General features: G+C 45.7%; 1 protein-coding gene across 4 annotated transcripts in view; it reads left to right on the plus strand.

Moving 5' to 3' along the window:
• CTNNA3 (catenin alpha 3) overlaps positions 1-12,885 on the plus strand; it is a 411,267-nt gene extending 398,382 nt beyond the window's left edge. For all 4 annotated transcript variants that reach the window (XM_054288363.1, XM_054288359.1, XM_054288361.1 and 1 more), the window contains one exon: positions 11,604-12,885. In XM_054288363.1, coding sequence (XP_054144338.1) covers positions 11,604-11,891 — 288 coding nt within the window. In that variant the 3' untranslated portion in view covers positions 11,892-12,885. The remainder of the gene's footprint in view (positions 1-11,603) is intronic.
• The last annotated feature ends 702 nt before the right edge of the window (positions 12,886-13,587 follow it).

A 13,587-nucleotide genomic window follows, 5' to 3' on the forward strand; every position in this document is an offset into this window, starting at 1 on the left:
TCTATCCCTATCTACAGCTCTCTGTATTTATATATACCTGTGTGTGCTTATCTCTGCCTGTCTGTACCTGTACCTGTCTGTACTTGTCTCTGTATGTCTCTGTCAAACCACACCTATCTCTGCCTGTCTCTACCTGTGCCTGTTCATACCTGTCAGTACCTCTCTATACCTGACAGGATTTAGCTCTGCCTGTCTAAACCTGTCTCTGTCTATATGTATCTTTATATATATCTGTATGTATCTACACCTCTATATACATCTCTATACATCTCTACCTATATCTATACATGTCATCTATACATGTCTCTATCCATCTATACTTACTCCACCTGTCAGTACTTGTCACTCTCTGTCCTTATGTATATCTCCCTCTCTGTACCTGTCAATATCTGACAAAAGCTCTGTCAAAGATCTGTCTCCAGCCCTGCCAATATCTCTGTCAGAACCTGTCAGAATACAAGAGAATTTGTCAAAACGTATCAGAATCTGCCAAAATCTAACAGAATCGGCTAAAATCTTAGAGAATGTCAGGATCTAACAGAATCTGTCAGGATCTGTCTGTACCTCTCTGTCAATGTCTATGTGTACCTGTCACTTCCTCTCCCTGTCAAAAATTTCTTTTATCTAGATAGTCAGTATCTACCTCTGCTTGACAAACTCTGTCAGCACCTCTGTCTGTCTGTCCATATCTGTCAGCCTGTCTCTCTACCTGTCCATGTCTGTCTGTACCTATCTCTACCTGTCTATACTCACAGCTCTCTCTAGAGCAGCCTCTACCTGTGTCAACCTCTCTGTACCTGTCTCTGCCTCTCCCTGTGCCTGTCTAGCCCTGTCTCTAACCATCAATATCTGTACATTCCTATTTCTGTCTCTAGGCCTGCCTATCCCTATTTATCTTTCACTAAAACTATTATTACATTTTATGTGGTTTATAAATATTTGGAAATGAGTCTTTGTTGCTGAGGTGAGATTTGAAGCACTCATTTCTATAGGATACTTGTGCTGGCTAATTTAAATGGTAATTTAGACACCACATTCGAACCTCTGGAACATACAGTTACATAATTTTAATTGCATGGATAATTTCTGAAGCCAATGCTTGTTTTTACTTGGACAGCACATTAGCAAAGTTTATCTTCCTTACCTGTTTCTTTTCACAAGCAGTTCTGTGACCAGTGTGGGTTACAGTAAAGCCAAATGTTGGAACCAAGTTTGGTTCTTGCTATTTCTGCCTCCTGCTGTGGAATACTCATGTTGTTTTCTTTACCTTTTTTGTTGTGTAGCTCCTGTCAACAGTGCACAATCTGTCTGGTGCAAAAATTTTAAATTCTGAAAATGAACCCCCAAATTTAACTTATTGATAACCCTAAAGACATGACTATAGATCCTAGCCCTGCTTCAGGGAAGGAGGGCAGGAATTTGTCCTGTGTGCACCCAGGAACTTGAGAAAGCTGACTGTGTGTTTGTGGCAGCGGGGAATGAATCGACACAGACCCCCTGATGCATCCCAAGGAGATCCTTTATTGTAGAAATTGCTCCATGTGCTGAGTGCAGCCTCCCCAGGGCAGAGATTATTGCCCCATGTGCTGAGTGCAGCCTCCCCAGGACAGAGATTATTGCTGTGTGTGCTGAGTGCAGCCTCCCCAGGGCAGAGATTATTGCCCCAAGTGCTGAGTGCAGCCTCAGCAGGGCAGAGATTATTGCCCCATGTGCAGAGTGCAGCCTCAGCAGGGCAGAGATTATTGCCCCATGTGCTGAGTGCAGCCTCAGCAGGGCAGAGATTATTGCTGTGTGTGCTGAGTGCAGCCTCCCCAGGGCAGAGATTATTGCTGTGTGTGCTGAGTGCAGCCTCCCCAGGGCAGAGATTATTGCCCCATGTGCTGAGTGCAGCCTCAGCAGGGCAGAGATTATTGCCCCATGTGCTGAGTGCAGCCTCCCCAGGGCAGAGATTATTGCTGTGTGTGCTGAGTGCAGCCTCCCCAGGGCAGAGATTATTGCTCTGTGTGTGCTGAGTGCAGCCTCCCCAGGGCAGAGATTATTGCTGTGTGTGCTGAGTGCAGCCTCCCCAGGGCAGAGATTATTGCTGTGTGTGCTGAGTGCAGCCTCCCCAGGGCAGAGATTATTGCTGTGTGTGCTGAGTGCAGCCTCAGCAGGGCAGAGATTATTGCTGTGTGTGCTGAGTGCAGCCTCCCCAGGGCAGAGATTATTGCTGTGTGTGCTGAGTGCAGCCTCCCCAGGGCAGAGATTATTGCTGTGTGTGCTGAGTGCAGCCTCCCCAGGGCAGAGATTATTGCTCTGTGTGCTGCACCAATCCCCTCTAGCTCAGTAAACAGGCAGGGAGGTGCTTCCTTTGGGAACCAGTGAAATGGAGAACGTGCTTAGAGGCCTGAATGGCTTTGGGGGTGTTCTGTGAAATCAAGGTGAGATGCTGCAAGGTTGCTACTCTCTTAAATCATCTTAGAAAATGCTCCAACAATGACTGTGTTATTTTTTTTGATTTTTAAATGGGTGCTACATAGAAAAGAGTCAGATTGCTAGCCAGTGTCAAAAGAGACATGTGCTCTCACTCCAGGTCTTTTAAAGACAGTGGAGACATGGTTGGCACCAGTGGTTATGAAAAATTTCTAGAAAATTGAAAAAAGTCTCGCTGGTCTCTGTTTTGGGAAGGGGAGGTCATTTGTGACTGACTGTGCTCAACTGCCCCCCTGCAAATAAAATTGTGATTATCTGAAACTGCAGCCCAACAAAACAGTGATGGCCTTTTGTATTAATTTAACTCTTCATGTTTTAATTGCTTCAGTTTTAGAAGAACAGTGGGATTTACATTGTGCAGATAAATTGCTCAGTCGAGAAGGAGAGAAATGCACTAGTGGTATAAAACGGCTGGTTACTGAATTGCTTTTCTTAAAAGCTGGAGCAAGTTCCAGTTTTCAAAGTTCATGTGGGGACTTGAGAAGTTGATCACATTCCTAGGTTAGCTGGCCTTGAAATAAATGACAAACCCAAGTTCTGTGTGAGGCAGCAGGGGGGTTCTCTCCCCCTTCCCACCTTCTCCCTGCCCAGAAAATAATATTAGAACTCCATTAGAAAATACAGGAATCAGAACTGTAGCTGGAATAGGATTATATTTTATATTCTCCCCAATCCTGATCTTGTTTGAATGAGAATCAGAAAATGAGACAGCAAGCCCTTGCAGATAGTAAAGGTTTTATTGTGCATTAAGTAAAAAACTTGGGAGTCTCCAAATACCTGAAACTGAATCCATCCTCTGGTTAGTGAAGATCTGCTACAGGAAAAGAAATCTACCAGTAAGAGCATTAGGAAATAATCATATAGATTTCTCCATTGTTTGCTCTCCCCTGCATCCATGTAGGTGTGTGCAGGAATGACCTCCCTGGTGCTCGGGCATGCTCCCCTCCTCTGGCTGGCATTGGCTCCTCACAGCCCCTCCTTCAGGAGCTGGGACAGGCCTCTGGCAGCACAGAAGCTGAGGGGGGAAGCTCCTCTCCTGTGAGAAATGACACATTTCCATGTTCACATGGGTCAGTACCAACTTGCACAGTGACAAACCCACTTTGAGTACCAGCTGGTGGAATCCACACATAAAAGCACTGTTTTGGGATGGCCCTTACATTCACCCCACACCTCTCTTCTCCAACCATTAGAACAAGGATCTTGGGTTTAAATCACCTTCAAGGAAAATACCTTCTCACAAGAGCAGCAGTTCATTAAAAAAATTACCCAAACCAGCCTCTTTTGAAGCCTAAGGAGCAATAGAGAGGAAGAGAGGGATGAAAAGCAGAGGATGTAGTGTCACATGTGTGCAGACCTGCAAAAGAAAGAACTGTCTTCTTGAAACAGAGCAGCCACAGTCACTGCCTTACCAGTTCTGGATGATGCTGTGGTGGAGGAAGGAGCCCTAAACCAAAGGAGCCCTGAACTGGTGCTCCAGGTTAACCTTGGGTGGTACAGTGGAGCCGTGGGTGGCAGTGCCATGGCACAAGGGCAGCTGTGTCTCTGTCAGCAGCAAATTCTGTTCTCACCCACATGATCTGCACTGGAGGATTCCATGCTGGCTGCCAGCAGGGAATGACAACCAAGAGCATTATGATGCATATGAGAAACTGTTGAAATCCATAAACACAGCTCAGTCCTCTTCAGCTGTTTGTGACCTGTGTGCCTTGTGCCCGTGTCTGCCCTGCTGCAGTGCTCAGCCCCCCAGCCCTGGCATTTTCTTCCTGCAGTTCATCCCTGACTGTAGCATCAGTGGAGGTTATTTAGGCCACTTTCCTTGTCAGCTGGGATGCTTTGTGGACTCCCCACCTGGCAGCTCTTCTCACTGCTCTCCTTGTTTAGTGGCTTTGGGACTTCAGGCTGCACACGCTTGTGGTCTGCCTTTCTTACTGTCCATTACCAAGCTCTGGTACTTTCTCTCTGGTCAGCCCCTCATTATGGAGGTTAGAGGGGGTCCTGTACAGAGAAAGAGAGGAAGAGCTGTGGGTCATCACCTTCTGGGTCTCCATGCATTGCAGTTTTGTTATTTTCATTCATTAAAAATTCCTTGCTCACTATTTAGTCTTTCATAGGCCCACCCAATACTGGGAGTACTGGCATTGTCAGGTTCTAAGCTGCACCAGTCCAAATGGTAAGGATTCACTAAGTCTTCATTAGAAGTGATTAAATAGGAAATGGACATTTCCTCCTATTAATTAAACTGGTGCCTCTTCAGGCACAAAATAATGGGGTAACATTTGCAGATTGATAGTAATTGCATTCATTTATGCAGATAAACTGATACTTCACTTACAAGCACTGCACAGCAATGGGCTTGCACCTTACCTTGCCAGTTTGCTCTTTTTCCAGCAATGGCTTTAACTAGAGAGAATTATTTTGCAGGGCAGAAAATTAACATATCTTACATATTAATATTGTGCTCCATTACTTTCATCAGGCAATTCTGTTTTATGCTATTTACAGTCATTATCTGCTTATGCTTAATTTTATATTGTACTTGGCAAGAGAGACAAAGCCTTTTGGCCTTAAAAAGGAAGGGTTTTGAAGAGTAAACTCACAAGGGTCCCAGTATCCCAGAATTGGCTAACAGGCACAGAATCTTCCCCCTCCACCCCAGGCTGGCTAGCTTTACCTGTGCACTAAAGGCTGTTTTCCTTTGCTGTTCCTGCGAATGTCTCATTTATCTTCAGCTCTTCCCCCTGGTATCTCAAGAGCCAGACTTTAAGTTAAACACTGACATCAGGCTGCTTTTGTGCCAAATGGAGGGGCTTTAATGTGTCTAACTTCATGCTCCAAGGCTGGACTGAAATATCTGTTTCCCTTGCTAAGTTCCTGGGCTTGTTAAATCACAAGTTTCCAGCATGACACTGCAATGAATGTGTTCCAGCTTTGAGGGCTGGACCACAGGTGAAAACACAGAGGCAAAGCTGTAAGCCAGAAGTTAGAAAAATGCAAGGGAGAGTCTCTGCCCGCAGGCCTTTGGCTGACACAGTCCCAATGCCTGGCTATCCACACCCCAGGAAAAGGCTGTCCTGGGCCAGGTGCACTGCTGTGGCAGCTGGCAAACAGCCCCACACCTTCACCACTGAAGGGGTTCAGCTGCTGCTGGAGAGGAGCTGCCCCTCAGGCAGGGCACGAGATGGGAGCAGGGCTTTTCAGCTCCTTTTGGGGTCTGGCTGTGCTTTCCCCTGGAGGAGAAGTGAGATGGGCAGGACAGCCTTGCTGGGGCCCTGACAGGACTGGATGGAAGGCACGGAGGGCTAAAAGCAGCAAGCTGGGAATCACCCTGGAGCAGGGCTGCCCTGCCAGTCCTCGAGTCACTGCAGGACCTGGGTGGCTCCTGTGCCGCTGTCACCGCACTGTGACTCTGGGGCATCCCCTCCCTTTTCCCCGCTGCACACCCACAGTGTGTGCCACAGCCGTGTCCCCAGGCACCAGGCACAGCTCCTGCTCCGTGCTCAGCCACTCTGCCTCTCCTGGCTGCTGCTTCTCCTCGGGGCTTGTTGAGAATTCTTAGTTCAGCCTGTTACTTGTAGGGCTTCACACCATGCATGAGGTGACTTATTTCAGTATTTGACTCCGAAAATACTGAACTGCTCAATTTCTAAAAGCTGACGTTAACCCCCAAGAGCTGACACGAGTTTTCTTCTGCTGAGAGTTGACAAAAATATGTCACTCTGAGGTTTTTTTTAGTTAGTAACACTATACCTTTCTAGCTTTGCCTAGTGTACACTGGGAGGTGTGTGGATGTAGAAATCCTGGCCTTTGGAAGCAAAGCAAGGGATAGATTTTCCTGTCAATCACTTACAGAGAGCTCAGGTACTACTGCATTCTGAACTGCATCTACAAGAAAAACTAATTTAAAGGAGTAGGAAATAATGGTAATGTACACTAAAGGACAGCTAACTTTTCCCAGTAATAATTACTCTGGCAGTCAGCAAAATCAGGATGTGTCTTACAGTTCTCAGCCTCAGTGTATGTAAAACATTGCTGCAACAAACACTCAATTTCTTCCTCAACAGTAAGGAAAAGATTTATATTAAGCCACTGTTCTTTTCCTCAAGGGCCTGTTTTTTAAAATAGATTTTTAAAATCCTCCCTGGAAGTGAAAGCAGCAGTAGTGGGGAGGGACTGAGCTATCTGCCTGGCTAAGCATCTGCTCCATTATGTTGTTGCACAGGAACAGTTTCACAGCCCTCAATGTAGGTTGTTTATCATTTAACTTGGACATAGGCCTGGCCTAATTACAGAACTCAGTTTCAGCCCTTTGAATCCTGCTTAGCCTGAAGCAGACTCTGGTAATGGTTAGTTTTCAGTCCATTAGATTCAATTTCCCCACCTGAAAAATGGGTAAAACATGGAACAGACCCCAGAGACCCCTGAGGTGTTCAGTGCCGTCACTGGATGGACACAAAAACATAGATGACCAATGGAACAGCCACGTTTCTAGAAAAACTCAGTTCCTTGAAAAGAAAATCAAGCAGTGAAGCTGCTTTCCTTAGGCCACATCCACAGGGATGAAACCTCTCCAGTATCCCAGAGTGAGAGCATGGTGAAGCAGAGGTGAGCAAAACACTGAGGGAACAGCTCCCAGAGAAGAAATCCCAGTGGCAAGGCTCCCTTTGGCTCATTTCCCATCTAAACTGTGCTGGGGTTGAATCTGTGGCAGGTTCTGTGTGTCATCTGTCAGCACACATGGCAGGTAGCCAAGTGCTTCCAGTTCCAGCTTTGCTGTGCTTTTCTTGGACACCTGACTTTTCTGGTGCCACGGTTAGACCAAGATCCCCATTCCCACTTAAAGGAAATTACCACTACTCTGAGTGGGAAAAAAGGAGGCTCAGAAAAGCAGGCAAGTAAGTGGTGTTCAAATCCTGGCCAAGGCCCAGTAAAAATTCCAGTGCCTTCAACAATGGAGATTTCACTCTTTTTGAATTGTTTGGCTTCTTTTAATCTTAAGGGATTAAATGACTATTTTATGTACCAACCTTAGTGAAAGAACCATAAAATAATTCAAAACAGCAATTAGCTACACCTAGTAAAAAAGCAGGACTAAAATCAAAAGCACAATATGGTAAGGACTCCTTCCCTGAAATGCAGCATTGCTCAGACACACTGTTCTCCACAAAAATGTAGAACTCATGTAACTTTCAGATGTAGCTGTCAAAGAAATATAAATTCAGTCGTAGGCTTTCAGTATAGTGTACCAAAGGAAATCTGCTTCTAGGAATTTACATAATGAACCTTGTGTTTCAATTAAAATCAATTTTTAATAACTGACCTTGTTTCCAAAAGAATTTTAAGTTCAGACTTCAAACACTGATAAAAAAGTCTTGCATTTGGTGGACATGAAATAACTTTACCAAAATGAGAAAAATACAATGCATGTAAGTAAACTGGAAAAAAAAGTTTCAAAATTCATTTCTTGTCCAACATTTTCCTTCAGCTTCGTTATGCAGAGGAGAGTTTGCTTTCTTGCTCTCAGGACTTGCTACAGAGGAGGAATTTAAGTGCTGGGGAAGGGAGAGTGGATTTCAGCACAAGTGCTGCCAGCCTGATTTGGGGTGGGAATTTTTTTCTTAAAAATACTGTCATCTGTTCTGCATTGTGTGTGTTTCACCCCAGTGTAAAATTACAGTGGTCAGAATAATTCTGAATTCCTTTTGCAATGGCAGCCAAGTACTATTGCTCACAGGACAGGTAAAGAAAGAAATGTCAAGGGATGTTTTTCCTACAGCCTTTAATGAGTTATTGTCTTAACTTACACAGACCTGTAAAATCTCAAGGCCGGGACATTGCATCTCCATGGAAAATGCTGATAGAGCAAAAGTGAAGTTAGGCAAAAATAAAGCAGGTTTTAGTTTGGGGTTGGTTGGTTTGTTTGTTTCACCAGTGAATCTTTATGTACCGCTCGCTGTGCATTGAAGAGTTTGCAGCTACATCTCTCAAAGTGAAATGGACTTAAACGCTCCATGAATATTTTATCAGGCTTTTATTTATGCCATGTTTCATTTCTTCAGTTTTCCTAGATATGAGACCTTGAAGAGCCGGCAGAATATCTGAGATAAAAGCATTCAAGTGAATACAGTTCTTGAGTACATCAGTTTTATAGAACAGATTTCCACCAAACTATGCAGTGTTACTGGCATTGAGGTAGAAAAACAACTGCTCTCTAAAGCCAAAAAAAGAGGAAATTAAATGTATGGCCAGATTATTATCATCTGTAGTACACATCTAAAAACATCTAAAAGCTTCTCCAAAATTTTGAGTGCAGTTAATACCCCATCCACCCCAACACAACCTTCCTCTTTGGAAGACAAATGCGAGATGCATCAGAAAGGTGAAGGGCCAGGTAAACACAGGGACACAGCCAATGCTGTGGGCAGCCAGCCTAAAGGGCAGCATCAACTGAGTGTCCTGCACCTCAGTGCCTGTTCTGAGTCAGCCCAGCCCCAGGTAATGCAGCAGAAGGGCCCTTGGTGGGCCCTAGGTCAGTGCCTTGCAGCAGGGACACACAGAGCTGTTCCTCGCAGCCTGCACGGCTCTTTGTGCCTCAGGGCATCCTTTGTAGAATTTTAGTGCTCTGGCAGAGGTTCAGTTCCCCTGGCGTGGCAAGGGGCAGGGGAATTCTGCCTCTTGGAACAGCTCTGCAGTTGGGTTGGAGTCAGGCTGTGGCTCTCCAGCATTTGGAGTGCTGCAGTTGGCAGCTGTCCCCTGGCAGACCTCGAGGCTGACACGGCTGCACGCTGCGTTCAGGTACAGCCTCACCAAAACTGGGCACCCCTGAAGGGTTTTGCTGCTTACAGTAGATACCTATGATTATAGTTTAGAAAACAATAAAAGTGCAGGTGTTGTGATCTCAGGGGTGGGGTGAAGGAGCCCTAGGCTGTTGCACAGCCCATTTGTGGAAGAAGCCACAGGGGCAGAAGGAGGAGGTAACTGTTGAGTTTCCACAGGAGAGGCAAGGCCAGCTAAGTTCTGCTCACCTCAGCACTCTCCATGTTCCACACTACACACACTGAGGTCACAATAAAGAACAGCTGAAGCTTTGTAGCATCTTGCCTGGATGCTACCAGTTTCTTCAATAAGCTTTTTCCCTGCCATGCAAACAAGAATTTCTTTGGTGCCCAACCTGCTACCCTCTGTCACCCAGCAACTTCAGAATGGTGGAGCAGTTACACACACTGCAGTCACTGGGAGACTTCAGGGAAGAAGGAAGCTTCCTCTGAAGCCCATTACCATCTGCCAGAGAACCAAAACCATCTTTTTTTTTTTTTTTTGTCCAAGCAGCTTCATAGCAGTGTTACTATGCCAGTGCTGGACTGTTAGGATAGGGGGGAAAAAAAAGCTATTCAAATCTTTCAAGAAGCTGTCAGAATTATGGTGTTGTCAGCTGCTCTAGATAGCAACAGATAATTGAAATTTCGTGTGTGTGTGTGTGTGTGTGCAAGCAGAGTTGTGTCTGTGTATAACCAGTCCTCAGGTTAGCATGAAAGGAAGAAGTTCCTAGGAAGCTGTGTCTCCTCCTGCTCCAGGAAACGCTGTGTGACAGCATCCAGCAGTGAGCTGTGGGACAGGAACTCTGAGCAGAACCTTCCCCACAGCCTGCAGCCTTGGGAAGTGGCTTGTTTCACATGTGTAAGTGTATAAAGGAGTGTTTGAAATTTGGGGCTCAGCACGTGCACTGAAGTTCACAGGGCAAGGCTGCCGAGGGGCTGGGCAGCCCGGCTCAGTGATTCAGCTCCCAAACACACCCAGGTGTCCTCTGATGGCAGCAGGGCCCTGCAGACACCACAGGGCTGCTGCAGACTGGCAGCCCTTTCTAGAAAGTTCACATGCTGCAGCATGGTAGATTTTACACCTTTTCTTGGGGAATTGAGATAATTTCAGTTTGCCATCATATGTGTGCATTAAACTGGTTATCTTAACTTTTTAAAAATTTTTGGTTTTTTGCATTTTCAGAGAGCAGCAGTGTGTGTTGTATTAATTGGAAGATTCTTCTGCCAGTTCAGAGATGTTTCCAAATTGCAACTAAATCCAGCCTCTTGGCTGAATTTTTTATTTCTGCCTTATTGGTATTTGTGTTACACAATCAGAATGAAGACAGGCAATAATAATACACCTCTCTCACCTGATCAGTTTGTTTGATCTGGCAAAGGGAGAAGTCCTCAAACCTCTCCTAATAACCCCATTTGTAAATCCGTACCTTGCCCAAGGCTCTGGGGTTGGGCTAGATGGCAAAGGAAAGGATCACTCTGCCACTAAACCCACAGAGAGCCCTTCAGAGAACTGGCTTCAGTGCTTTTACACAAATGATTCAGCAAAGGGGATGTTTAGAAGGTGAAGTGTGGAGGCTCTCCCATTTTGAAGAGTGATCCTACTGTTTCTCCATCCCAGCCATGGAGAGCTTCCCCAGTGCTCCTGTTTGCTGTCCCTGAGCAGTGACAGGGGACACCCCTGCTGTGGCACTGCTGTGGCTGTGCTGGGTGCTGGGGAAGGGGATGGGCTGTGTTTGCTCTGCATCCTGCCCTTGGGTGGCACTCCCCACAGTCACTGGGATTTCTGTGGGTTATCCCATTTTCAATACCCCATACACATCTTGGCTGCTGAGAGCAGGTTCAGCAGCTCTGCCAGAGCTAGAGGCAAACACTCCAGAGAATCCCAGCACTGCTCCTGAGCACCCCTGGGAGCCTGGAATGGGGCAGGAGCAGCTGGAGGCCTCACCTAGTGCTGAAACAAAGGAAGCAAGTGGTCACAGTTTCACAGCTCTTCTTCAAGTTGGTTTCATCACCCATCAGTAGTAATTGCAATAGGACCCCGCAGACAAGCATCATGAATTCCTGTTACAGAAAAAAAAACCAATTAGCATTATCTTCCAAAGCTTTTATCTGTTCCACCAGCATGAATTTCCATACATCACAATAAATCTGAGCAGCAAAGCATGAGCACAGTGATCAAACACACAAAAGGAAAATGTGGGAATTATGGTTTAGTCTCTGGTGGTCTTACTTTTTAACTGGTGTTTATTCCTGTGCCTACTGTGGTTAAAAGCACACTGACTTCTAGGCTGGTGTTTCTGTTTCCTCTTACAGCTGGACAGTGTCACTTCACTGATTCAGGCCGCCAAAAACTTAATGAATTCTGTGGTGCAGACAGTGAAGATGTCCTATATTGCATCCACAAAGATCATCAAGATTCAGAGTCCTACTGGCCCACGCCATCCAGTTGTGATGTGGAGAATGAAGGCTCCAGAGAAGAAGCCCCTGATTAAAAGGGAGAAGCCAGAAGAAATCTATGCTGCTGTCAGAAAAGGTTCTGCCAAGAAGAGAATCCATCCTGTGCAAGTCATGAGTGAATTCAGAGGCAGAGAAATAGTCTAATATTTTGCCACTATGTTTTCTTACCTTGAATTTCCCATGATTTTTCATCTTTTCCCCTGCTTACTTAATAATTATATATGTCAATGTTTTGCTCTAAATTTGTAAGATAACACTTGCTTGAATGCTTTGAAAATGCTGTTGGATTAGTTAGAAGCACACAGTTGGAAATAATGCTGGTTCTCCTGCAGTGGGGAGGTGAGGTGGCCCCACTGTAGTGGGTCTGGGTGTGACACAGGCATTTCTGCTGCTGGGCCAGGCCCTGAGGGGCACCTGTGACCAGCTCACACCCACCCAAACCTGGGTCCAGACTGCAGCATCCTTGGCCAAGACCGTGCCTTGGAAATGTAAGCTTGAAAATGTTTGATGAAACACACAGAGTGTTGGAACAACGTGGATGTAACAATGCAGTAAAGAAAGCACTGACTGCAGGCCAGCAGGGGTGACAGCTTTTTAGAAGGCCTTTGGAAACATGACCAGGAATCTGTGTTCTGCTCCCTGCTCTCTTCTGTGAGCCCCAATAAACCTGCTGGCTCTTGTATTTGGCAGTTCAGATAAGTCAGACATTAACAATAAAAAAACTTTCCTATGGCTGCACAAAAGAAGAACTTTGAAATAAATCATTATTCTGAGTGTGTGAAATACACATATCTTGAATCTTAGAATGGGGTGACTTTTCCAAAGCAACTGTAAGGAATTAAGTTACTTCTGACAGACTTGCTAAATGCAGGACTCTGCTGGTGAGCACTGAATGGCTGCACTCAAAGTGTGTCAGGAAGGTAAATCCTGCTAGTCCAGACCTCTGCAATGTGCTTAAGAAAAACTAGTTTTTTCTAAATACTTTTGAATCTGAAATCCACTTCGACTAATTTTTTTAGAAGGCTCTAACTTGCCTTTTTGCCAAGTCATGAATTCTTCCCAGACTACATTTGTTACTCAAGATGTCTTTGCTTGGCCATTCCGTAGATCCTTTATCATGGCTTCTACATTTGCCAAGATGAAAGGGCTCCCTCAGAAGCCAGAGCTCCCTGTGTCACTGACTGCCACTCTGGGATGGCTCCACATTCTGGGCCACTGCTCCAGGTCATTTATTACCATTCTTGCCCAGCAGTGCCTGACCCAGCCCAGTGTGGGCAGCAGGAATAGCCCTGAACTGTGCCTTTCCTCTTGGGGCTGCCCTTTGGTAAGCTCAGCACACTGGGGCAGGGTAATTTCTATAAAATCCTGTGAAACTACAGTGCTCATGAATTAAAAATTCTACTGGTCATTCTTCCACCTTCCCTAACCTTGCAATCAGTTAAATGGAAACAAAAGGAGAAGTTTGGAAGAAAATCACCTTTTTCCAACTCCAGTTCCCTCCAGCATGTTTGCAGCAAGATGTCAGTACTTGTCTCCTGGCTTTGCTGCTCCTCCCAGGGCTCCAGAGGCAGCAGGTAAGCTGGCACAGCCTTGGGGGCTGCTCTGGGGCTGGGACTGTCCTGAAACCCTCCTGGCTCCAGGTCACAGCTTGATCCTGGTCCCCTTGATGTCAAATGTTTGTAACTAATGCCTTGGCACCACATTGTTAATAAAAAAGCATGTACACCCCGAGAAGCTGCTGTCAGTGCTGTGGGATTTTTTCAGTGTGTCTGAAGTTCCAGGCCTGCCAGGTATGCTCACAGAAGCCTTCCTTCCAGCACACTGTGTGTGCTCCATTAGC

This window comes from Melozone crissalis, unplaced genomic scaffold (assembly GCF_028551555.1).
Source record: "Melozone crissalis strain CALT ecotype California unplaced genomic scaffold, PUWL_Pcris_2 ptg000062l_1, whole genome shotgun sequence".
NCBI classification, from domain to species: Eukaryota; Metazoa; Chordata; class Aves; order Passeriformes; family Passerellidae; genus Melozone; species Melozone crissalis.